This window comes from Plodia interpunctella, chromosome 13 (assembly GCF_027563975.2).
Source record: "Plodia interpunctella isolate USDA-ARS_2022_Savannah chromosome 13, ilPloInte3.2, whole genome shotgun sequence".
Classification (NCBI taxonomy): domain Eukaryota; kingdom Metazoa; phylum Arthropoda; class Insecta; order Lepidoptera; family Pyralidae; genus Plodia; species Plodia interpunctella.
In genome coordinates this window covers 1,934,237-1,960,540 of record NC_071306.1, presented here as the reverse complement: position 1 = coordinate 1,960,540, position 26,304 = coordinate 1,934,237, and the positions used below count along the sequence as shown (strand labels likewise).

At 36.0% G+C, this 26,304-nt stretch overlaps 3 protein-coding genes across 8 annotated transcripts in view; 1 reads left to right on the top strand and 2 right to left on the bottom strand.

Moving 5' to 3' along the window:
• Pkc53E (Protein C kinase 53E) overlaps positions 1–6,524 on the bottom strand; it is a 143,925-nt gene extending 137,401 nt beyond the window's left edge. Inside the window, exon 1 of the mRNA XM_053753038.1 lies at positions 6,198–6,524. Coding sequence (XP_053609013.1) covers positions 6,198–6,382 — 185 coding nt within the window. The 5' untranslated portion in view covers positions 6,383–6,524. The remainder of the gene's footprint in view (positions 1–6,197) is intronic.
• Positions 6,525–7,556: 1,032 nt separating this feature from the next.
• Positions 7,557–20,668, top strand: LOC128674599 (rac GTPase-activating protein 1-like). Of its 2 annotated transcripts, none has more exons than XM_053753274.2 (13): positions 7,557–7,844; positions 8,917–9,119; positions 9,414–9,567; positions 10,196–10,356; positions 10,859–10,960; positions 12,791–12,917; positions 13,728–13,887; positions 15,260–15,383; positions 15,908–16,060; positions 16,723–16,973; positions 17,411–17,540; positions 18,210–18,337; positions 18,959–20,668. In XM_053753274.2, the coding sequence occupies exons 1-13, from the start codon at positions 7,733–7,735 to the stop codon at positions 18,990–18,992; spliced, it is 1,839 nt and encodes a 612-aa protein (XP_053609249.1). In that variant the 5' UTR covers positions 7,557–7,732; the 3' UTR covers positions 18,993–20,668. The 2 variants fall into 2 exon arrangements, with proteins under 2 accessions (XP_053609249.1, XP_053609248.1); XM_053753273.2 differs by having other exon boundaries at positions 12,788–12,917.
• A 236-nt stretch (positions 20,669–20,904) lies between these two features.
• Positions 20,905–26,102, bottom strand: LOC128674600 (glycoprotein-N-acetylgalactosamine 3-beta-galactosyltransferase 1-like). 5 transcript variants are annotated; one of them, XM_053753275.2, is made up of 10 exons: positions 25,931–26,101; positions 25,541–25,589; positions 25,076–25,088; positions 24,512–24,631; positions 23,711–23,887; positions 23,113–23,218; positions 22,483–22,579; positions 22,279–22,384; positions 21,727–21,824; positions 20,905–21,329 (listed from the first exon to the last, which is right to left on the bottom strand). In XM_053753275.2, the coding sequence occupies exons 1-10, from the start codon at positions 26,056–26,058 to the stop codon at positions 21,192–21,194; spliced, it is 1,032 nt and encodes a 343-aa protein (XP_053609250.1). In that variant the 5' UTR covers positions 26,059–26,101; the 3' UTR covers positions 20,905–21,191. The 5 variants fall into 5 exon arrangements, with proteins under 5 accessions (XP_053609250.1, XP_053609251.1, XP_053609254.1 ...); XM_053753276.2 differs by having other exon boundaries at positions 21,732–21,824; XM_053753278.2 differs by having other exon boundaries at positions 21,199–21,329; positions 21,669–21,824.
• Positions 26,103–26,304: the final 202 nt, after the last annotated feature.

The window sequence follows — 26,304 nt, the reverse complement described above, 5'->3', positions numbered from 1 at the left end:
GAGTCCCGCTGAGTCACTCGCCCATCAGCACTTACTCGCTATTAGGTGATGTGATTCCTAATCTACTAGCAAATGCCGAAGACATGACATTTGCAAAAACCCCCAAAAACTAACCTTTAGGGATGCTTTATTACTAAATAAGGATCCTTATTGACTGACCGATCTACAAATTAATTTTGGGCAAAAATACATTTTTTGTATGCATGTACGATAACTTTCGAACCGTTGGTCTGATTTTGATAAAATTTAAAGGTAGGTACCTATAATCTGTCAATACAATTTTGAAGTACGTGGAGCATCAAAATCCGTTCAGTCGTTTTTGTAATATTCACAATTTTATACAAATGTAACAACTAGTTATGCATAAGTGAGATTTGTCAGAATCGTGGCAAATGAAAATCCCTAGTCTCTGTCACCCTCATGGGAAACAGACGTGATAATTTTTAATGTGTGTATGTATTATAGTAGCCAGTCAAAACACAAAGCGTGTACATACCGTCAGTATTTTTTGTCTAATGTTTCTTGAATACTATCTGTCGCGAAGGCATGTTGATCTATATAGATTTGTAGATCGGTTCCCAATCTATCAGCAACTAAATTCCCAACTTTATCTATATACTTATCAGATATTTTATCCCACCCGAGATGCCAGAGGCACGCTTGCAAATAAGAACCCAAACCTGTTGCTACGTTGTTCTACGTCGACGACGGATCAACGCATGAGTTGTGGAGTTTCGAATGTCAAATCAAAACCAATGTAAAACAATGGAATGGCTGCGTAGATGCAATGAGGCATGACTGAGCAATGTGAAGCAGTCTGCAATTGGCCGTTAGTCTGGTTGTCTAAACCTCAAGGTTCAAATCTAATATTCATTATTCTCAAAAATAAAATAAATACAAATGTTATACGCTTTATTTACATGTCGCTTTAGAAACATTGCTTTGGCATTTTCCTGTTCAGGGGTACCCTTAGGATGGATGAGGAAAACGTGTCCCGGAAGAACTGAATCAGCGAGAGGATACATGCGTAGAAATAACAAGAGTAAATTAGCTCGGTCATTTTGGTTGGCCTAAAAAGGTACAAACAGAACTCTTCTACGATCACTGTGTCCGTCTCTCCGTTCAGTTTGTCTATTTTTTCACTCCAATAGGACCTCACTTTAGATTCGCATAGTTAATATTGATTTCCCGAATTTTGGAAAAAATAGTTTATAGTTTATTTAGAATTGATAACCGTGCGACGATGTGTGGTGTGTGGAGACGAAAAGTTAGGAAAGCAGACTCTGGGCTCCGACGCTCAACGGCTGTGAAGAAACCGTGATAACGCTCAGGCGAGAGTTTAACATAACAATCTATAATTTCTACAGCCGCACAAGGACGCGCGCCAGTCAGCATATTTCAAGATAACGACGTTTTTTTTTTTTTATTCACCGTGGGAACGGCCCACGGTGAATCATTCTTGACCACATTTTTTTTACCCTAATGATCGAGATCCGAGTGGGTTTTTTATCAGGAAAACCTCAATTAAACAAGATATCTTATTTAATATTTATCAAATCTACGGTAGAGGTATAGTCAACAGCACACATCAAGTTACCCAGCATGAAGCTGTATATCGCGGTAATAGCGGCGAGTTTGCAATTAATTTGGGTAGCTTGATGCGCTGTTCTACTTAATTGCTATAAGCAATTTTCTTAATTTAAATCTTCACTGGTCAGGATAGGGAGTCGGGAATTGAGGACTTCAGAGGAAAGGGCACCTGGAAAAGGAGACAAATGTTAGGCATGGGTTTATTTTCATCTCACTATTGAATCCAAATTATGAAAACCTACATAATTATGGTGATTAAGCCATTTCCGTAAGAAATGAAATTGTATTTGCAAGATGTTTAAAGTAAATAAACTGATTGCTTGCAACAATTCAATTCACCTTTAACCATCTTTATTTAATGTGAAAAACAAAGGAAAAACAGCATCATACGGAACTTGTGTGTGTAGAAAGACTACAACAAAAATCACGTACTTAATTTGATAAAACTAATCTTAACGCATTAAAACAACCAAACATCACATTAAATATACCTTATATATTTCATTTTTTAACCAATCAAATAGCCAAATTTTTTAAATTATTGAATCAATTAACAGTGCTCATGAAAGATGACAAGTCTGAAGGATATATTAACATTTGTTTTTATTAATATATTTTTCTGCTAACCTTGGTCACCTATGATAAAAACAAATAAGTATTACGTATATATAATCCGTATAACCGTGGTGAGTTGCGGTTTTTTTTAAGTACACTAATTGGGACATTGTTTTTTTTTGTCGACGCACGGCATTTGTACAAAAAATATAAAAATACATGTTGTCATTATTCTGAATTGCTTACTATTTACTAGAACACTAGAATTATGTACACCTATAACATAATTTATCCAGTCCATCAGCGAAACTAGCATTAAATTATTTTAAAACAAGAATTTACTTTATTACATCGTTAAATGTCCCTTACTACGCATTATGGGACATATTGCGGCATCAAAAATGTCGTGATCATTATCGGTTTTTTTAAAGTAAAAAATTTAAATCCCCCTTCACAAGGTGGCTGAATCATAAGGTGCTCTTCATGGAAGATAAGTTATGAGTTTATTTGTTAGATAAATGAAAAAAATCCCGACTTTTCAATAATTATTTCTCTACAACTTTTGAACGGCTGAACAGATTTTGATCAAATATATCTAAAAACCACCGCATAAAAATTTGCCATCAAATAAAAAAACCGCATCCAAATCGGTTCACGGAAATCGGACAGTACAGATAGACACACTTAACGGTCAAACTTATAAAACCCCTTTTTTGCGTCGGGTGTTAAAAATGTACCTAAAAATTAAGAGAAAATAGAACATGTATGAATGAAGAGTACATGAACAGCACAGGCGAATGCCAGGTATAAGTTTAACACATAAATTTCTAAAAATAAGGGACAATTGCAAAAGGTGAAATTTGGCAAAAAGGAAATTTTGCAACGTAGCCCTTGTTTAATAGGCACAACAAAGCCAAACAAGCAAGCATACGGCCGTAAACATTTACAGTAGCCAACGACATAAAATCAAATATTACCTCTGGAATAAATATCTACGTTTAATAACGTCTGTGATTTACATACAGACGTTATAAAATTCTACTCAACGATATTCGAAACTGTAAATTATTTCTCAAGCCAAGAACTGTCACTAGGTGTGATTTGCGCGGGAACCCATTCTGTTTTAAAAATAGCGTCACGCAATCATAAATTCAAATATGTTTTGCGTTCAAAATAGACTAGAATGGTAGACAGAGAAAGCTATAAACCCCGTCATATCTTCCATTTCGCTCAATAAAGAGATGTGCGTTTCCTAATCCTCACTAATATTTTAAATGCGAAAAAGTAAGTTTGTTACCTCTTCACGCTCTATCTACTCGACCAATCTTCTTGAAATTTTGCATACATATAGTTTGTAGTATGGAGAAGGACATAGGGTACCTTTCATCCCGGAAAAATAACTGCTCCCGTGGGAAAGCACGCGGGCGAAGCCGCGGGCAAGAGCTTGTTACAAATACACGAGACGAAACGAGACAGCGATGACATCTTTTGTCTTTATCACGCGCCGGCCGGCCCAATCTGCCATTTGTGTGAGATTAGCCGAATTAGGCCGGGAAATTGTGTGGAAATCTTCTAGCACATTCGGCTGCACTCGTTCGTCGTCTATATAGTATTCTTGGTCTTTGAAAATTAAACACAAGTGGAATAATGTTACATTGATAGTTGACGTATCTCGTCATATTCTGTCATTAATTAGACAAATAAGTGGCGTGTGGTCTCACCCACTCCCAAATCCTCCCGTGGATTTCGTACAAGGGGACTAAGGCACACATTCCTCAACAGCTGATAGGGAACGACAGCATCCCCAAAGAAGGTTGACGTCAGGCAGCTCCGAATGTAACCGAGAACACGCGTGGATGAGATAGAGAATCAGACAAATAAGAATTTATGTCTCGAACCTTGAGTTAAATTTGATTATCATTTATTTCACGCTATGTGGAAATTAAGTTAATTACTTACAAATGCAACAGATAAATACCATCGTACAACATGTACCTATGATCAGATCAGTATATTGCAGTTTGAAATAACTTGATACCATACTAGTGTGTGTTCATGGTCAAACGATTGAAACTATAATTAAATATATTTAATAATAACAGATGGTCGTTGAAAATGCCACTTAAATAAAACTACAGTTGCTATTGATATAATGGCACAACAATGGTAGGGAAAAACCTTCTGATTCAAAAAAAAAATCTACAAACAATTATAATTTATTTGTTTTTGCATTAACGATGTAATTTCTATCTCTGGAACTACCTGTAGACATTAGAGAATCAGTTAATTTGCTACAAATCTATGTTTTCCCTTGCCTTATTAAGTCAGAACTGTTTAGCTAACAATTCATATATATATATTGTTCAACAGAATTTTAGAGGTAAAAATGTAAGGGAAAACATATTTTATGTGTATTATGTTTGAGAAATTTCAAGCAGTGGTCGAGTGGAAGAGGTAACAAATAAGAGCTGGTTACCTGCATTCATAAATTAGTTTACTCCAAAATTATAATTAACTTTTAATTGCAATTATAATCGTCCCCTTGATAAAAAAGAAAAAAAATGTTGCAATGAAGGTTAGCAGTTCATGTGCTGATCAATTTAATAACTCTGGAAAAATCTCCGGAATGACAATAAAAAATACTCATAATGAAAATACTGATTGCCCTTAAAGAACTTAAAGATAAAGATAGGAGAAACATTTTTGCCACAATCTTTTTAGGACAATTCAATTATTAAGTTCCAATAACATTAGGTATACTTTAGCATAATATGTAAATGTGTTTTGCTTAGCAGTTTTTCTTTCTTACTTCCTTTCTTTCAATTCTGTCTTGAATATAGTGTTCAGTTAATGTATTTCTCCGACCAATCATTTCCATATTTTTTTTTTCAAGTATAATTCTGACCAGATGCTTAATGGTGCTTGATAAAGATAATAGATTTATAAAGATCCTTTGCACATTAAATTTTAAGTTTTAAATGTATAATTATATTTTCTGTTTAATGTGTAATAAAGGAATTTGTTTTGTATTGTATTATACCCTGAAGACTTATATGTTGAAATGGGACTGGGCTGGGCATGAGTATCAAATGCCAAATTACTACTGGACAAAGATATCACCTCATTGGTCCCAACAAACAGAATGAGAGAATGTATACACATAAATCAAGAGCCAGCTGATGAGATGATTTGGACAGGGACTGGAAAAATTCCAGACCAGATGAGCTAAATGGTCTGGTCGAATTTGCTCAGCAGACACTTGCGGGGTCTAAATAATAATTCTGTTTACTTCAATATGGTTTTAGTTCCAATGTTTATTCTTTATTTTTCACTTTTGTTTTGGATAAAGCCGATTATATACTGGTCTTCACTGGAAAATTCAGAATTTGCCCTAACTAAGACTGTGAAAATTCTATACCGTCCAATCCTGAACCAATTAAATTGAAGAATAGAATTTTGATTTATGTAGGTGTCTTGTTAAGTTCGGCGGGTTTTAATACAAAATCATCACTATCTTGAAAACATTACATAATAAATACAAAAATCTAAGAAGATTCTGATTGGAACTACCTTTACACATATATAAAGAAATTTTACAAGTTACCGTTAATAAAATAAATTGTTGAAATTTATAAAATACAGACCAGGAATTTTTTGTCAGTCTAATGAAAAATTTTAACTAAACTTGGAATTAGGCACATTTTCTTGTTATTTTTACAGAGATGGCAAAATGTGCCTACACAGATTATGCAAAATAGCAGTAGACATAAATAAAGTCGGATATTGTTATTCAAAGCACAATACAAGCCAAATTTGGTGAATGACATCAATGCAATAATTGCATTTAAATCACACAACAATCATTTTTTAATTGCAGACATTTGGCATTGAGTGCATCAGACAAAGCCCACGTTATCACTAACTGGGCCACTAAACTCGCACCTGATTACTGGCGTTCCGCATTGTAAACAAATGGTTTATTTTTAATTTCTCGTACTAGGTTTAAAAGAACGTTTCTCTTAACGCAACAGAAATTTAAAAAACGTACATACCATATAAAATCCTTGCAATGGGAACAGAAGGTTGGCTGCTTGAAGAACCTCGGCATGAACTTGTGATCCTTCACCAGATAAACATTCTTCTTCTTCAGCGCGCCCTTACGGCCTCGCAGCCGGAAGGCCTGATCTACCCGAACTTCACCACCACCATCATCACAATTATTTTCCTCGTCCGCCATGGCAAATCGCAGCTGGAGCGCCGGCGGTAGATTCTATCACAAAATTAGCTAGACTACGCGACCGAACCGAACAAACCACCGTCCTCAACCAAACGTCATTGCGCTTTGTAAATTTTGCGAAAATATGCCAGACGCAAAATCAAAGGAAATGGAACAACTTCAGTCAGCTGTCAATGTCAGGCAAAATATAACGAATGTTGCCAAGTAATTTTGTTATTTCCCCAATGCAGAGGTAAGCATGTTATCAATTATTTTCAGTTCCTTCCTTCTATATCCTCACTAAATGTTATCAACTTATATGCCATTTTCTTAAAATATTGTAAGATTTGCCTTTTTACTTCATCTATATGGTGTATGGCACACCAACAAAACAAAACAAATATGGTTGGGATTTAATTGTTTTTAAACAATTACCTACAAATCGTATCAAAGTCATATGTTATAAGCATTTTCTACATTTTGTCCATGCATGTTAATTTTAAATAATATTTATCAACGTACTTTAAAACGGGAATTGCGTATTCGGATTTCATATGGATGAAAGGAACGCAAGATCGATTTAAACCTATAAATTTCTTAGCCGAATAATTTAAACACTCACTTTAAAATGTCTGTATGATTATTTAATTGTTTATTTAAATTGAAACACTAAATAGTTTTTTTTGCGTTGGGCGAAAGTTTTTAATAGAATCATATGCGTAGTGAGTCATCACCTAAAACATTTTATTTTGTCCCGTCATGCGAGTGTGAGTAGTTTGCGCTTTCTTGTTAGAACCTATGTCCTATTCTATCTCCGAAAGCCAACAAAAGATAAATCTCAAAGATGAAGCTTCGGTTTGACGCTGCTCTTATGCTACGGTTACACTTCTATAATGTACATGTGCCGCCGTCTCGCGTTGATAATATGGTAGAGGTAAGTATGAAAAAGGTATAGGGCAATACTGAACAATCTGTGTTCAGAAAAATAAGATTAATAATAGTTATTTGATTTGGTTTATTTATGTCACGTTAAAATATTTTGGTACCTGATGTAGGTGCAAATAATAATTTTAACAAATCGGTTCAAAATACCTACTCAAAATATGCTTCGCGTAATTTGAACTGTCTTCTCTTCATTCAGCCTTTTTAGATTTTTCCGATTTAGAGACGAAAACGTAAATGTCAAGTTACTACCAATCAACTGTCATGTCTACAAAAGACAAGCCGTTAAAAATTTTCAATTCAAGTTTGCGGTTTAATGAAGGAATAAGAAAGAATTATTTTGTTTACGTTTTGTGAAATGTAATTTTCATGTGATTAATTTATAAGATTTGTTGTTATTTATCTATTAGATATTTGAAAACGAACAAAATGAGCACGGACAACTCAGAATCGGGGTACAATATAGCGTTGTCTCTCGTGGCGCAATTTGACGATATAAATCGTTTGAATGGTGTTCTAAACGACGGAGCAGCAGAAGAATGTGTGTATTTTATATTATTTTCACCATTTTATTGAGTATTAGATGTACAATGTGTTACTAACATGTGCTGTAAAGTAAAAATCTTCCCTACCCGCCCATTATTATTAGTGACACCTACGCCAAACGTTCTATGCTGTACCTACCTACCTACAAAGTTTATATGCTTTATCTATATTTATCTACTGATCCTAACCATATTCAGTTACTACCAATCATGTCATTAAAGCCTGCATACTTTTCAAATCAATATAGGTCTGCCCTGGGTTCACACCTAAGGCTCTGACGCTTAACAGCCAAGGAAAAACCCAACTTACTACAATCAGAATGAATGAATGAATTTACTCAGAAACAAATTTGAAAACACCAAACTTTCTTTGGGTACATTTGATTAAGATAACAAATTTTAGGAAATCTGTTGAACCACATTTGCATACAACTATTTTTATTGCCTAGAATTTATTAACACTCAGCGGATCCTTGGTTAACTATGTTTCTTTATTTCAATGATTCCTCAAATTTCTCGCCAATCTTCCTGACACATTGACTGACTGCTGCCAATTTGCTTTACACATTCTTTAAAATGTAAAACACTGTACTTATGTGTTTTCACTATATTAAATATTCTTCAAATATCAGAAGTACTGGTAATATTTTGGTCTATATAAAGTAATTAACATATTGTTAAAAGAACTCATTCTGTCTTGTCTGTATGAAAAATGATATGAATATGAATGTGATAAACTCAAAAACTACAATGGATTTTTGAATGGTTTTCACCAATAGAGTGTGATTCCTATTCATATCCATAATTTGTCATGGTTTTACCTGAGTGAAATAATAAATAAATAAATATTAGGACAAATCACACAGATTGAGCTAGCCCCAAAGTAAGTTCGAGACTTGTTTTATGGGATACTAACTCAACGACACTATATTTTATAACAAATATATATATATATATATATATGGGGCCACCGAGGTCGTCAGTGAAACCAGTATGGGATGCTAGTTGTCTATATTTTTACTCCTGTACTGTTGCCACGATTAAAAACTCAACAATAATTGCTCACAGGTTTCCTAGCATTTGCAAAGCAAATGGAATGGGTCCGATCCCAGTGGGCATCGGCCCAGGCAGAAGCGGTCCGTCTCCAGACAGAATTGGATGAGGCGCTCCGGAAACTGGAGAAATGGGAAGCCAAGTTTACACACGTCCGGAAGCTTCTAGATGGAGAGAAGAGGGAGAGGAATATTGTGCTGAAAAAGTATAGTGAATTGGTGAGATTTTATTGGTTTTAACTTTATTTACGTAAGTACTAGATTTTGGCTTGTCAATTTCCCATGGATACATTTATTTTTCTGGGATAAAAGGATTTTTATCATTGTGTTTCCTTATGTGGTCTAATGGTGCACTAAAAAAGGTTTTTTCAAAATTCATCCTCTAAGGGTGTAAAAAGGGTGTTCAAAGTTTACATGGGGAAAGCAGATTATTTAAAGAGTAAATATTTAGCTCAAGGAAAAATCACGCGGGCGAAGTCGCGGGCAAAAGCTAGTACATAAATAATATTCCAGAGCAAACTGCTGGAGATGGCGCGAGACCTGCTCTTCAACGACAACCGCGCCAAACTGAACGATGAGACCCTGCAGAAGCTGGCCTTCCTCAACGGCACTGCTCAGCAGGATCACAACGCTAAACTCACTGGAGTGCCGGAGTTAAACTCCACTGGTGAGGAACTCTGTCTTCTACCTTTTAAACAGATGTGTAAATAGTAATATGGCGTCAAATTTCGTCAAAACCGGTACAGTAGTTTAGCCGTGAAAGCAGAACAGACTAGACAGACTTTCTCATTTATAGTACTAGCAGCTATGTGCTTCGCTCCAGTGGGAATTTCGGAATAAAAACTGTATTATTCCAGGTTATATTCTACCCGTGTACCAAATTTCAAAACATTCCGGCCAGTAGATTTTGTGTGATACGTACATACATACATAGATCCCCACAAACTTCGTATTTATAATATTATAAGGATTAGTATTGGTTATATGTACTATTGGTAAATAAATATATTAGGACAAATCACACAGATTGATCTAGCCCCAGAGTTCGAGACTTGTGTTATGTTACTAACTCAACGATACTATATTTTATAACAAATACATATATAGATAAACATCCAAGACCCGGGCCAATCAGAAAAAGATGATTATCCATCATGACCCGACCGGGGATCGAACCTGAGACCTCTCGGTTTAGAGGCAAGCACTTTATGACTGCGCCGTTCGGTCGCCGGTCGTCCGTGGTTATGTGTTATGTATGCAATATCACATATTTACACTCCAATTATAATCCCCAGGCACATTGCTATCAGAGATGTCGTATTCGCGTTCAGAAGACGACCTGGACATCTCGATCGCGTCCACTCGCCGCTCGTGGGTGCAGCGCGGCGGTTGGACCGCGCGCGACAACCCGCCCGCGTCCAAAAAACGCCGCTCGTCTACCTCATCCGCTACTAAGGTATGTAGCTCAAATATGGTGCCAATACCTACTTGGTAAAACTAATTTTGAATAATAATGAAGTGAAAAAATTCTGTAATCGAGCGGGAATTGAACCCACGCCCCTGTCTATCCGAGACAGTGCACTTGGTAAAACTCCCTGTGGAACATATTTCTCATCGGTCTACTAGCAAATGGTGTAGCTGTAACTGCTATGCGTATTATGTTAGGATTGGAACAAAAGCATTTCGTAATAGCTATTGCGATATATCATTTAGCACTCTGTGCTACCTATAATGGAGTACAGAATACCAATGGTGAGTGAGGTTAGACATGCTTACGCCCGAATCTATCTCACCTTAGCTGTTTCCCCGGTTACTTCCTCAGTTGATGAGCGTCGGAGCCCAGAATATGATGATGAAATCAAAATCAAATCATTCAGAAATTTGACCCTCAGGTCATATTCAAAATTAAATGATATTCACCAAAGCTATAAACTACTAGCATGTCAATTTGTTTGTAGACGGTAGAATTGCAGGGCGGTAAGGTTCTAGCGACCGCCACCACCACATTGACGCTGGAGCGCGCGAACACCAACCACGACCTGAAACCGCCGCAAAACTTCGTAAGTCCTATGTAGTAGACGGCAGAAATCAAAATTTTAGTTAGACTGAAGGCGTGTTGTGGCCGATAGTTTGATATGTTACGGCTAAACACCGAAGTGTATACCAGTGCACAAGAGGCAGTATAATAACAGGGTACTGTGGCAAAAAATCCTATGCCCCAAAGTAGGCAGTCCCAAAAATATCAGCGCATACGATTTTCGACTTTATTGACTTCATATGATTTCTTTGTTATTTACGTACTTTTAGTTGAAATAATGTAACTTGTTAATAAAGTTCAAAAATATGAGTTATTAAATTAAGAAAATTTTATAATCGCACGTAATATTTAGCGACTAGCATTAATGTCAGGTCTAAAAACGCTCAACATTTATTCAATTAATCACCATTTATCTGTGACAGGCTGCACGTAGGTCCACTATACCTACCGTGCAGCCTGTCACAGATAAATGGACGATAAAAGCTAAAAGTAGGTCTAGCTGATGATAAGTATGATAGACCCAGGTGTAGCCACAGAAGACTGGCTGCACCTAGGTGCCTAGGTGTAACTTACCAATTCTTATACCAAGTCACCCATCAAAAACTGCTTTACTCGGTAATAGCATAGTATGTATGGCACCGAAAATTTACAACAAAATTCGAAATCAATATAAAAGCTTAAATTTAAATCTATTTAAAAAGCTCCTCAAGTCTTTATTAACCGATAAATGTTATTATACTTTAAATGATTTCTTTAATGATGATAGACTCGGATAGAATTTAGGGCTAGTATAAGTACATTATAATTCTTTTTTGTTTTGGATTTGTAGTGGATAGCATGCTCCTCTTTATTTATTTATATTTGCATACCTATATTCGGTAAATTTAGGTCTAATTGATTTTGACTATTTGTACTCATGTTTTTGGCAAATAAATGTTTTCTTCCTTTCTTAGATTCTCTGGGTTCAGCCGTAACATACGTAATTTTAGATTTCTGTGGTAGTAGTATAGGAACTAACATAGTCTAATGGAACTTCATTTAACCCGTAATCATCTACTTTGGTGGTGTCACTCGTTCGTTTCCTTCATTCGTTTAACAACGGCATAGTAACCAACAGTATCCTGAGAATGGTGGCCAGCAGACTAGACTGCACATATGTTCACCACTGTTGTGCCATCTCACATGGGATGGTACAGCAAGTGATTAAATATTAATTTGCATTTTATTGTTTTTGTTTTAAAATATGTTACTAACAATAGCTCGAGGCTAATGTACTACTAACAAAAAATGGATAAAATTCTGAATAAAAAAATATTAATATATTATAATTTTTTCGGTCGGGTCATGATGGAAAATGATCTTTTTCTGATTGGCCCGGGTCTTGGATGTTTATCTATATATGTATTTGTTATATAGTATCGTTGAGTTAGTATCACATAACACAAGTCTCGAACTTACTTTGGGGCTAGCTCAATCTGTGTGATTTGTCCTAATATATTTATTTTTATTTAATATATTTACACATGCACCGATTTAAGGGACTACAGAAAGGGATGCAGGTATTTAAAAGAAAGAGGACAACCTTCCTTTAAATTAAATACCTGCATCCCATTCTGTAGTCCCTTAAATCGGAGCGTGTGTAGCCGGTCTTACTTAATATAATATTAGTCAATATTTTTCGTTATTATTTAGTTATCTACTAAGCTACATGCTCCTCATTTAATCATTAGACCCATGTAGATTTACCATTTTCGCGAATATTTATTTATTTCATTCTTTCTTCCTTCCTCAATCATACATATATGTATATATATTTATCAGCACATAACAGCCTGTACAACATTTTTAGCAGCCAATATCGGAGAGTAGCGACGAAGCGCCGCCGAAGTCCCCGGCGCGGGTGTCGGGCAAGCACCGCGTGCAGCTGCACGAGCGCGCGCACTGCACGCCGTGCACGCCCACCGCACCTCCGCGCACGGGTCTATATCTCCTACTTATATAATAGCTTGTTTCAGCTCTTTCTCGTAATGTATCAAACTTATATATATGCATACCACGAAATTATTTTTAAACAAGTTTTTTTTGTCGTCAGAAAAATCTGATAGCATGTTAAATGCTGACTGACAAAGAACTCATGTCCGTGCTGTAAACTGTTGAGGAGTTCCCTCGTTTAGAGTCGATCCGGGCTGCACCATCAGGTCATGCTTATCATAACAATGCATTATCATGGAAACTGAAGCGACGACGTGGGAAATTTCGACTCTGTAGATCAACAGGAAGTAGGAGAACTCTTCATATTTTGATTACAGACAGACAACGGGACAGGTGAAATTAAATAATAAATAAAAGCTTGTAAAAAATCTTTTTCGTTTTTGTGCACAGTATCTACTTTATAAATCGCCATTGACTATCAAAGTTTTTGACCAAATCATATTTTTATATTTTGGGAATCGCGTAATTTGTCGACCTCGGTGGTAAAGTGCTTGCCTCTGAACCGTGAGGTCCCGGGTTCGATCCCCGGTCAGGTCATGATGGAAAATGATCTTTTTCTGATTGACCCGGGTCATGATGTTTATCTATATATATGTATTTGTTATAAAATATAGTATCATTGAATTAGTAACCCATAACACAAGTCTCGAAATTACTTTGGGGCTAGCTCAATTTGTGTAATTTGTCCTAATATATATTTATTATTGATCTAATTTCGGATTAAAAAATACTCTTATGTTTTAAACGAAACAATTTTTTACCAATTTGTTACATATATATATATTTTTCTATTTTAGATTCTGACAGCGTATCAGATACTCCGCGTTGTGTCCCTCAGCGTACTCCAAGCGTGGTGTCAGCGCAATATGGCGGATCACCTCGCGCGAGGCCGAAGCTCCACAACTTTGTGTCCAAGAACTTCTACAAGAGGGAGAAGTGCGGTCCGTGTGGGAAAACGTGAGTACCACTGTCTCTTTCTATAGCATAGTGGGCAAACTAGTATGTGGCTAGATGGTAAGCAAATACCTCAGCCGATGGACACCATCGTCAGATACATTGCCGATTTTTTAACCCCCGACGCAAAAAGAGGTTGTTATAAGTTTGACCGCTAACTGTGTCTGCCTGCTTGTGTATCTGGCGGTTTTTTTTATTTGATATCAAATTTTTATGCGACGTTATCTAACGTCGCATAACATATCTATGTTTGATCAAAATCGGTTCAGCCGTTCAAAAGTTGTAGCGAAATCAATATTGAAGGTCGGGGCTTTTTAATAACAAATAAATTTATTAAGAAAGCGATACTTTTTTTTTGTAAACCCTATTATTCAAACTATTAGGGAACACTATTGATTGAAGTTTAATATCTTATTCTCATCTAGCGTTTTTTTTTCGGTTTCTTTCATAGTTTTTTTTTTGCTTTTTTTTTGTTCGACTATTACGTACTTGAGTTAAATATAATGTAATGTTATTTTCTATGCAGGCGGCATATTATCATCTGTTAACCTCATCAATTCCCGCGCGGCCCGATCTGACGCGATCGTATTGTTGTTCAATTTTTTATATTATTTTTTATCTCCAGGATATAAGAGTTAATGCGATTAGTTAAACGGTGGCCACCAAAACCTTCATAGTAGACTGTGACGTACATTGTGTAATGGAAAATTATAATACTTTGCAATAAATTCCTTTATCTAGTGTAGAATAATTTGGTAAGAGGATTGTTTTAATTTTCGTTTGTAAACAAATTGGTAAAAATGTTTTGGTGGCCCTTGTGTAAATAATAATAATAAATAATATATTAGGACAAATCACACAGATTGAGCTAGCCCCAAAGTAAGTTCGAGACTTGTGTTATGGGATACTAACTCAACGATACTATATTTTATAACAAATACATATTATAGATAAACATCCAAGACCCGGACCAATCAGAAAAACATCATTTTCCATCATGACCCGACCGGGGATCGAACCCGGGACCTCTCGGTTCAGTGGCAAGAACCTTACCACTGCGCCACCGAGGTCGTCGTCGTGTGCAATTATATATCGCCATAAACTGGATCGCTTTAAGATATGATAGTATATCCCCCTGTGATGTGTTTAAATCGTCGCGCAAATATTGTTAGTCCATTTCACCATCCATTTTACGATCTAAACTGAATTGAATCGCAAATTCGCACAATCGACTTATTTTTAGTATGAATGCGATTCATTTTAGGTTCCCAAATTGAACTCAGTTGCTTTGGAATCGCTCTGAAAAACTTGACGGTAGACGGCCTACTGCAGGTGTCGTGAATTATACGTAAATGAATATATCCGTTGGTGTCAGGATCGGTTTCGGCAAGGCGGGCATAAAGTGCGAGTCGTGCCGTGCGCAGACGCACGCGGAGTGCCGCGCGCTGCTGCCGCTGCCGTGCGTGCCGCCCGGGCCCGTGCCGCACAACAACTGCGCTGTGAGTTTACTTTTATTTGTACTAGCTTTTACCCGCGGCTTCGCACGCTTTCATTGTGTGCGTCAAAAATAATGTTTGTCGATATTTCGTGTTCTAAGCAATGTATCGCGATATATCTGTGAATATATATCGCGACAACTGTGTAAACTATGCAACTGTGAAAACCTGTTGCAAATTTGCAATTTTCAAAATCCAATTAATGAAGAATTTTTACTAATCTAAAATTTCATGTGTCTCACCTCAAATATGACGAAATTCCATACAAATTGTCAACTCCTATTTCACCCCCTTAGAGATGGAATTTCCAAAAATACTGCCTGAGCTGTCGTCTCCTACTCACATTCACTATCTTCCTGCCAAATTCCATGTTCATTGGCTCAGCAGTTTTTGAGATTTCGTGATTAGTGAGTGTGTGAATGCTTTTCGCCTTTATATGTATAGAAGAATAAGCAGATATACTACATTTAAAGCAAATAAATATGAAACTAGCCCGTCGTCTTTAGTCTTTGTCCTCAATTCAATAGCAACAAGGCAGCATCGCGGACTACGCCCCCCGCTCCCCGCCGATGGTGCCCGCGTTGTTGGTGCACTGCGTCAACGAGGTGGAGAAGCGAGGGCTGAGCGAGAGGGGGATATACCGCGTCAGCGCGCTAGAGAAGGACGTCAAGAGGCTCAAGGTCGGTAGAAAATCATCGGCTCCAGATATGCTTACTCAACGGTTTATTGCATAGCCATAGACAAGGGCCTCTAGCTATAAGCATAAAAATTTAAGCCATAATGTAACACAGCATACTGTGCTATGGCGTAATGATTTTTAAGCGTAAGGTTCTTACGCATAATGGTTTACGCATAACAATTTGAACCATAACTGCCTAACTTAATCAAACCTAAAAGTTAATTATGCCACATTTTTCCGTATGCCAAAAATCGATTATGCCTTTGACCTATTATGCAAAAATATTGTATGCCAAAATCGTTATGCCATAGAACAATAGGACAAAATAGTTTATTCGATAAAAAGTGGCTCTCATAAACAAACTGTATTAGTAAATTTGGGGTAAAAATACATTTTTAGTATGTATGTTTGTAACGCGATAACTTTCGAAGCGCTGCAGTCTGATTTTGATGAAATTCAAAAGGTATGTAGGATTTGTTAATACGATTAATAAGGGATAGATTAATAAGGGTTACTCTTATTTTATGTGTCTTTTTGAAACTCTTCCATAGAGAAGTGCATGAAAACATTTTTTTTTCTGCCACACATTGAACGCAATTTGATAACAATTTTCTAAAACACATATATTCAATTGTAAGTTTATCACAAAGTAATCGATTGCAGGAGCGCTTCCTCCGCGGCTGCGGCTCCCCGCAGCTCGCGAACGAGGACATCCACGTGCTCTGCGGCTGTATAAAGGACTTCCTGCGATCGCTTAAAGAGCCTTTAGTGTCCAACACGCTGTGGGGCGACTTCATGAACGCGGCCAAACTGTCGGAGCCCAGCGACGCGACCGCCGCCGTTGTGCAAGCGGTCACACAGCTGCCGCAGCCCAATAGGGATACTCTAGCGTTCATTGTGCTGCATTTGCAGAAGTAAGTGGTTCTATTTGACACTGTGATCGGTATATAAAACGCTTATAACTATCAAATAACATTCCGGACACGGAAACCGAGAAATTACAAACAAAGAAAAGGTTATAGGTAACTACTTACTTTAACGCGACTTACACTAGCTTTTGCCAGCGTGATTTTCCCTTCAGTGAAATATTTAGACTCTTTAATCTGGTTTCCATTTACAAACTTTTGACCCCCTAAATTTGAAGTTTCTAGACACAGCGGTTGGGGCTGTGCGTTGATATGTCAGTCAGTCATTCAGTAGCTTCTTTTATATCTATAGATGCATGTATTGATGTCAAAACTTTAATTAAAATAAATTAAGTCTACTGCCGACTAGCAAAGCGTGTGTGTAGAAGCAGCACGTGTGTGAGAAATGAAGAATTTTGAATTTGACATTTTCAATTATCCCCAAGGGTGGCAGAGAGTCCAGAGTGCGAGATGGGCATAGAGAATTTGTCCAAGATCTTCGGCCCCACCATCGTGGGCTACGGCCTCATGACGCAGGCCGCTGAGATGTACACCGCCACTGCGCAGATGTTCAATGTGAGAGTCTCTTTCTAGCGAGGGCGCGGACACATTGCTCGGTCGCGCTCCGTTGTTCCGATATCCGTAGGCAACGCACGTGTTGCAACGACGCGCGTCAATGTCAAAGCAATAGAAAACGTATGTGAATTCTGTTGGATGTTTTCTAAAAACTTTTTTGGAGTCATGGCTTTAAGTATTCGTTTTATCATCTACTAATACGATAATAATCTATACTTCCATACTAAAATTATGAATATAGAAATTGTGTTGGTTGGTCCTTCTTTCTTTTTTCTTCGAAACGGAGCATTGGATTCTCTCTTATACGTGTGTCCGACGCCCGAAGCCCAGGGTTCGGGATGTCACAGCTCCGAATGTAAAATCAGCCATTAAATTTTGAAATTTTAGCTATACTTTTACAACCGGCTGCCTGCCTGACGGCAACCCTTTTTAAAGATGAAGAAAAATGCGTACACGCACGAAAGGATTCGGAGTGGTCCTATTCCAGGGCGGGACCACACGGTGCAAAACGGAGCATTGGATTAATAATACTTATTTGGACTGAGAAAAACTTTATTTCTCTGAATTTTTTTTAGCTTTTCTCTGATTTTTTTTCCTTTTCTAGCCCACCTGATGGGAAGTGGTTATCGCAGCCTATAAACATGTCTAAATATCATGATTGTAACTCAGGTAATGCAGCTGTTGCTGCGACTGCCGTCGGACTACTGGGCGCAGTGGGCCTGCCCCAGCATGGGGTCCCCCCTACAGCAGACCTTCACTAAACCCAGAGGATTCTTCTTCTCGCCCGCTGACACTGGGTAATCTATATTCTTATACCCTTCGCAGGACACTCAACGTCTATAGACGTAATAAAAATTTAACTGCTTTTTTGTCACGTTTAGTGTCCGTGAAAGGTTTAATCTATTATATACTATAATAAACATTTTAATATGTTTAAAGTTATTGGACCATCATTTATTTCAACTTTATTGTACAACTGAAATACTGACTGATTGAAAACTGAAATATGATATAACTAGCTGCGCCCCGGGGCTTTGCTCCTATGGGATTTTCCTATCAGATTTTCAAAAGTACCCTGTTTCCTTCTTCGTACTTCAAACTACACGTATGCAAAATTTCAAGAAGATTATTTGAGCAGGTTTAACGTGAAGAAGTAACAAACAAACATACTTTCGCATTTATAATATTAGTTAGGATCGGATTAGAATAGATTGGATTATTGCTATAAGGTATTATATGCCTGATAAATTGGCACAGAAATAGATTAGCTTCAGGAATGACACACATTTAAAAAATATAGATTTACATAACATAGCTTTGACTTTCTGGATATGATCGAACATTTTTTATCTTTACTCGAGTTTTACTTATAAGAACCCGTTCTTGCCGTTTCTCAATTAAAAAAATTTTTTTTTCAGTGTGGCGCGGAAAAAGAGAAACTACTTCCAATAACGGTAACCTAATTTTTTTGGGGTTTTCTCCATGCCTATAGTAGCCGTGGATGAAAATGGCTGTTTTATATAGGTATATAGGTAGATATTATATAGTTTGTATACGTTGCTCTTGTATATGTTGTTAGGCTTATTTATTTCTGAATAAATGTTCCACTTGACATATAATTCCATATTAAGATTTAGTACGTCATTTGATTGCTTTCATCGAGTTTTCTTTATTTTGTTTATAGCTTCCATTACTTTGACTTCAAAAGTTATTCAATTATTAGTACTAAATATTCATGCATAGGATCTATTTGCATGAAAGAAATCTCGCGGTAATCTATGCGTGGTGCGACTTTGCTATTTACATCTCACCATCGAGTCGATTCGCAGTGAGACGCCGCTAACCAATCACAGTACGCCGTTGTGACGCGACGACAACCACACCGCAATGTGATTGGTTCGCTGCGTCTCACTTAAAATGGATTCGATAGGGGGAAGTGAAATGCAAACCCGTAATTCGCTCTCTGATTGGCTGTTGTGTTGCTGTCAGCGACTGGTGTCGTTTTCATAATTTGTTTAATAAAATATAAAAAACACCTCGATCACTTCAATTATAAGTAGGTATATATTTAAGGTAATACCAAAGTACAAAATTTTGGTCGTAACACGTATAGTCTATGCCTGTTAATCATAAAAAAGATAAGGCATACTCTAAAGCATGTTTTGTCTCGTTCTGTCAATGCCAAATTTTGTAAAGTGCGATGGTGACAAAACATACTTTAGCTTGTGGTAATGTTTCTATTTTATGAATAGGATAGGAACACAACTAACATTTTTTTTTGTAAGTACATCACTAAATTCTCTGTCTAAATAAGGTTTTTTTAAGGTGGTCAGGCATTTACCACCAAACTGTAAACCATTTAAAATATAGATCTGAGTTTTCAGAATTGTTAGCTTTTATTTTTTGAAAATTTAGTTTTAAGTTTTGTACTTAATTAAATTAGGTTTGTTAACCATTTGATTACTCTTGTATCGTTTTAGGATATTAGGTTTTGATTATAATTATCGCTGTATTCAACAAACAATATTTCACAAAATATACGTAATATATCTTTAGAGTATTTACTTAGTAAATAGGTGATGGTAAATGCTTCATATATAATTTTTGTTTATATAAATAGACATGCAGAAAAACATTTTCGATTATAAATAAAATTATTTCCATTTTTTATAAAATAGTTGTAATACTTATCAAAAGCGATTTTTGCTATTCTGTAAATATATTAATTTGTATCTTGCAGCTTTATTTTTGATTATATATTATATGTTACACTTAAACACCAAAGTGCGGCTATATCTAGGTTTAGCCGGTTAGACCTAAGTATGTTCGGATAGATCTAGATTTAGCTTTTATCATTTCAATTAGCCCAAGTAGCCACACAATGGTGTTTAGCCGTGACGTATACATGACGGTTATAAAAGACATATACCAAACAGCATTACGTACACATATATTGTATATATATACAATATCAGTTAAAAATACTTTTTTCACTAAAAAAGCATATTAGATTTTAGTTTAAAAAATCATTGCGCTAGTCATAAAGACTAGAAGTTAAGATTTCTCTTCAAAATGTAAACTGTTTGTATTATTTGACTTTAAATGAAATAAAATCTAACGCAACTTTTTTTTTTGCTTTAGTCTCACTTTTCATGATGGCCTTTCTCAAAGCTCCAAACTATGGCATTCGGAATGATTACTGCCTAGGAAGATATTTAAATTTGCGCAATCACTCATCTTTTGACGCCTTGACTAGATATCTTCTCGATCAAGTTAAATATCAATATAAAAATAAAGTAAATATGCAGGGTTGTGATGAATTTTGAGTCAACATGACAAAATATTTAGTAAATCTAGTCCTCAGTTTTCTAGTAGACTTATGGGAAATCAAAATTTTTATTTGTTATTTCATAGTTTATACTATATGTCAACATTGGATTGGGATTTATTTTTTATTGTAAATAATAAACATCAGTCTCCGATCGATGATTTGGAAACATTTAAACTTTTATTTTGTATTTAGGTATTGGCAGGTGACCAGCGTTCCTTTTCATGCCAAGACACAATGCTGAACAAAATCCATTTTGGTGCAAACTATATGTTTAACATGTGTTATTTTTGTGTCATTTTTTTTCTTTCTGCCAAAAAAAATTATTTATCCCCATCAGGTATTTCATAGTTGTGGACAATGCCAAAAGGTCTCAAGTGGTACACGAGGAACTCCATCAAGTATAAATAAGTGCTCGTTACGTTGTGGAATGATATTGCGTAGTCTGCGGCTCCGGATGACTAATGAAAAGAAAAATATATAAATTAATATATAAGGAAAAAGCATACAGATTGAGGTAGCCAAAGTTACAACAACTAATTCCATATCTATTATATAATAAATTAATCTCATTAATAATATAAAAGCGAAAGTTTGTATATATTTTAAGATAAATTGTCTGCACCTAGGTGTAACCTGCGACCGATATATGTTAGAGATGAAGTTAAGATTACCCGGCTAAAGTAAGTTTGACCGCTGCATCGTGGCAAGAAATATCGAAAACGAATGAACAAAATATTTATTACGTCATGAAAACTTGTTTAAAAACAATAACTCTTTGCGGATATATTCAAAATTACCTTTAACCGTTCCAGATACAATTCATGAACACAAAATTAAAAATAAAATCGTATGTACAAAACCCAAATATGGTGGACTGTACGGGAATATACGCCCGCGGCCCTTGAAGTCCCGAGAATCCAGCATTTTTATGTTTAAAGTACGGAGACATCGTTCTAAAAAAATAAAAACCTCGCTTTATCTATAATTCTACTAGAAGTCCAGATTTTCTCCTGAAGAATTATCAAAAAATACGTACAGTCTGTCAAGGAAGTGAAGAAAACTGATTTTAAACGAACTATATTTTATTCTAGTGTTAATACTCAATAGAATGCTCAAGATTGGTTGATAAACGCACAGTTTTGGCAGCCAACAGGAGACAGCGCCCTTAATTATTTTCATGACTTTCTTGACAGATTGTAATAAAATAAAAATTTTGTGTTTTATAGACTTCAAACGAGAGTTGGCCTCTTTACGCCTTATATTTGCTCATTCTCACTTGGTTAATACAAGTATGATATTTGTTGTGCTGTTTCAGTTTAATACATCTCGGAGTGGGTGAGATAGTATACGTTGCATAGCGGATACGAATGGTCATAGATTACTATTAAGAAATGCAATAATCCTTACCGATTAAAATATTTTCCGATTTTGGTACGTTACAAATGTGTGCTTTGTTGACAAAAGTTTTCATCGTCTCTCTGCTAAATATGTACCCAGCGCGAAAATATGGCAACTGAAAGTGCAAAAACGTGGGTAAAAAATAGCGTTTGAAGAAGAGCAATAGACTGAGTTATCTCTCTTAATTAGAGCCTTTTAAAGAAAAAAAAATACCTTTTCTGGATTATCGTCAGGCATGCAGCTGAAATAAACTGCTTCAGAACTAGAATAGTCCTTTAACATATATTTGAGATTTTCTATAATTAAGTACCTGAAATGAATATGAGGCTGGTTAATTAAGACAAACTGACTTTGGTTGACTGGTAGAAAAAACATTCGCGAAAAATGTCCGCCTTTTAAATGTTTTTGTTATAAAATTAAATAAACAAAAAGGACAACATCAAATCATTTATTCAGAAATTCGGCCTTCACAGGCACTTTTTCACGTCATATTCTAAATTAAATTATATTTACCAAAGCTACAAATTACTAGCATTTCGGAACGACCGAGAAGAAATACCGAAAGAAACTCATTCAAACAGTGTTGATCCCTATCAAGCCAGAAGGGCGAAGACCATTTTAAAAATATAAACACAGACGACAAGCTAACGCAGGCAAATGTGAGAGAACATTTCAACGCAACTTCCCGGTCTTTGCTGGTACGGCCACGTCTTGGGTGGACCGGCAAATTACGTAGAGAAAAAAAATGTCCAGCCCTGGCAGAAGGGACAAACCTAACAAATGCTAGCTTGACGTCGTCAAGGATAATCGTCAAGGTAATAAAGTTTAAAAATGTCTCCTTACGTAACATCATCAGCTCGTACGAACCAGTCCGCTTCTTCGCTGTGTTTTTTGTAGATGTCCTGGAACGCCTCTATATCTCTGTTCCAAAGATCATTCTCCTTTATGGCTAAAGGAGATATTTGTATTAGAGTTTGATATTGTTGCACGAAACACCAAGACACCAATATACAGGACTACAGGTATCAAACGCAAAACCTAAATACTACTTGGGTACATCAAAACAAGCAACTTTTGTTCTACGACTTTTCGTGATTCGTAGTTTTTTATATAACCTAATTTGCGATTCTACGTAGGTACATCTCTTAACTGTATGTAATAGCCAAGCAACATGATACGAAACGGAATCGAACATAGAGTTAATGTTTTATAGAAACGACTTAAAACTAAAAAAGGAATATTTATTTTTAGACATAAGTCGTAGAACAAAAGATGTTAGTCTCTATGTACCTTATGCGACTTTGGAAGGTTATACGTTTGCTATGTAGGTATAATTTTCATTTTTTTCACAACATACATAGGTTATTATTACTAGTAGCGGAGGTAAGAGTGTTAAAATGCAATAATTACAAATCACGTAATGTATAATCATGTCCCTTACCAGCCTCAGTCCTCATAAAAATGAGTTTGTCACATCTTTTCCCCCAAGTTTCTTTGATGAGTTGAACTCGCCGCTTGTATCGATAATTGTCAGTCGTAATCATGACAATACAGAACACGCGAACCTTTCCTGCTATAGCTTTGGCCACTCTTCTGTCTTCGTCTTCATGTCGATGTGCTAGGAGATTAATAAAAAGGACAGACTTATGGTTGTATGGAATTGTAAAGCGTGTTGACGCGAGTTAAAAATTCCATACAATTTTGCCTGTGCTGATTACGCGTGCGGTGTGGACTTGCCCGTTATAGGTTTGTTTCGTAGCATTTAGTTAACTTATGTGTTTTGTCTCTGTCTATTTCTTCTTCGTGTCGACTTAAATAATTGGACTATTGAGAAATTCTCGGGAGGGGCTGTCGAGAAGGTGAATATTGCATCAGATTTTTACACGGGCACTGAGAGCTATTTGCGAATCCGCACTAAATAATTGCTTTTGCAAACTTATAATTTTTGTAAGTTGTAAAGGTATTGAGCAAAAATTCTTTATTGAACCCAAATTAATTGTAACAAGGTACAATACATTTGAATGATTGAATGAATGACTCTGAATGATTTTCTCGAACGCGCCATATCGAGGCAATGTGCCCAGAATGCTAGTAGCACTTCCCCGCTGCACTGCGTGGATTATACGATAAGCAAAGTAAGTCTACTTGAAATATTAACATCACATTCAAAGATATTAGATCAAGACTGCAACCTAATAAGCCCAATCGTTAATCAGCTGATGGTAAGTGTACCTATACTTACCAAAAATGGGAAGTGATTGGGGCCAGTTATCCTCGTAACTTTCGTCTTCGCCATTTTGGTAAGGCAGAGGGATCCAATGGTCAAGTTTCCAGTACAATTGAGAGTCTTCACTCAAATCTTCTAAAATATTCGAAAAAAAATCTTAAATGCAAACTATTTAACTAATTAAGAGATGGGTATTTTAAAATGACTGAACGTTATGTTCATCAAATATAGTCAAGAACTATCTTACAGAGCTTACCTACTAAAAAAAAAAAAACAAAAATTTGTTAGTGTATGAGGGCTATGAGTCGCTGACAAAAAAACACAAACAAGCCTTCTCGTTTGTTCTTTCAATTAAAACTGTAGATAAGTACATTAACTTCCCTTTCTTACATAGAATGAATAGAAAATTCCTCTTCCTTAGCCAAAGGTACACAAGATACTCATTCGCTAATTTCTACTCTTTATATCTATGAACGTATAAAAGTTCGTATGCCGGACGTTGCATAGAGAAACGCACAGTAAATGCATAATTTTTTTGCTGCACAAACGTTTTAGTTATATCTAGTACATTGTACTTACCTACATTCCTGGACTAAGGGGCCATTCAAGTATTACGTAAGGAGTTTTAATTATAACATGAAGAAACATCAAAAAGGAACCAAGGGAAAAAGGCACTGGCTGATTGTTAGCATTTGAGTTGTGGTGCTGGAGGATACCAAATAGGTATATGGAAAGAAAAACGAATGAATTAGTGTTGAGATATTAAGCAAGCGGACTAAATTTTGATCTGATGCCTTGTATATAATAGATATATTTTACACGTGTATTTTTTATGTGGGAGTAAACACTATTTGTTCTCTTATGAGCGAGGGAAAGATATCTATCAAAATTGAAATTTGAATTATCATTGAATGATCAAAGAAACCAGAATAGAAATGTGCAGTGGTGTGAAAAGAGGTTAAGTGATTTATTTATTTGAAATTACTTTTTTATTACTTTCAATTGGTGGTGGGGGTAATAGTAAGAACAAAAAACTATTCTCACGTAATGCTTGAACAGCTCCTGAGGCAAAAATCGCTGTTTTGTCTCTTGTCTGAAAAAGAAAAAATCTTATAGGTATTCTCTTCTGCATCTGAATAAAATTAAGTTTAGTACATATATGAAAATATCTAGGAAAGTGTCAGGATAGTTAGCAGGTAACATACGGCCGAATACCTAAAACGGGAGGTCATTGCCAGGCTATATGAAAAAACTAAAATAATGAAACCTAGACAAACCATAAAGACGTGTACCAAATTTCATAACACGTCCAGTAGATTTTACATGAAAGAGAACAATCATTCACACACACACATATACATCCTTACAAACTTTCGCATTTATAATATTAATAGGATAACAACCATAGATAAAAGAAATATGACAACAACTCACCGGAAAAATCTTGCCTGTTGCAGTTTGAAGAGAGAGACTGCCAGTAGTACACCGACCGTGTACCCCGCAAGCCATATTTTAAACAATTTCAAAATACTGTTCTTGAGGAAAATATCTGATAGCAACATGTTAGGATCGTAAACCGCGTAAAAGTAATTATTAAAGGCTGTTAATTTTCTGTAAATTTAATTAAACACTCGAAATCGGAACTAAATGTGGCCCATGAATTTTTTTTTGATAGAACATATAAATATATTTTTGGTCTCGATATGAGAAAAAAGTTTAATAATAATTCAACTTTTTCTAGTGTCGAGACCTTTAAAGGACAGTTCATTCTTCTATAATAAAATAAGAATAGAAACCGTTCAAATCAG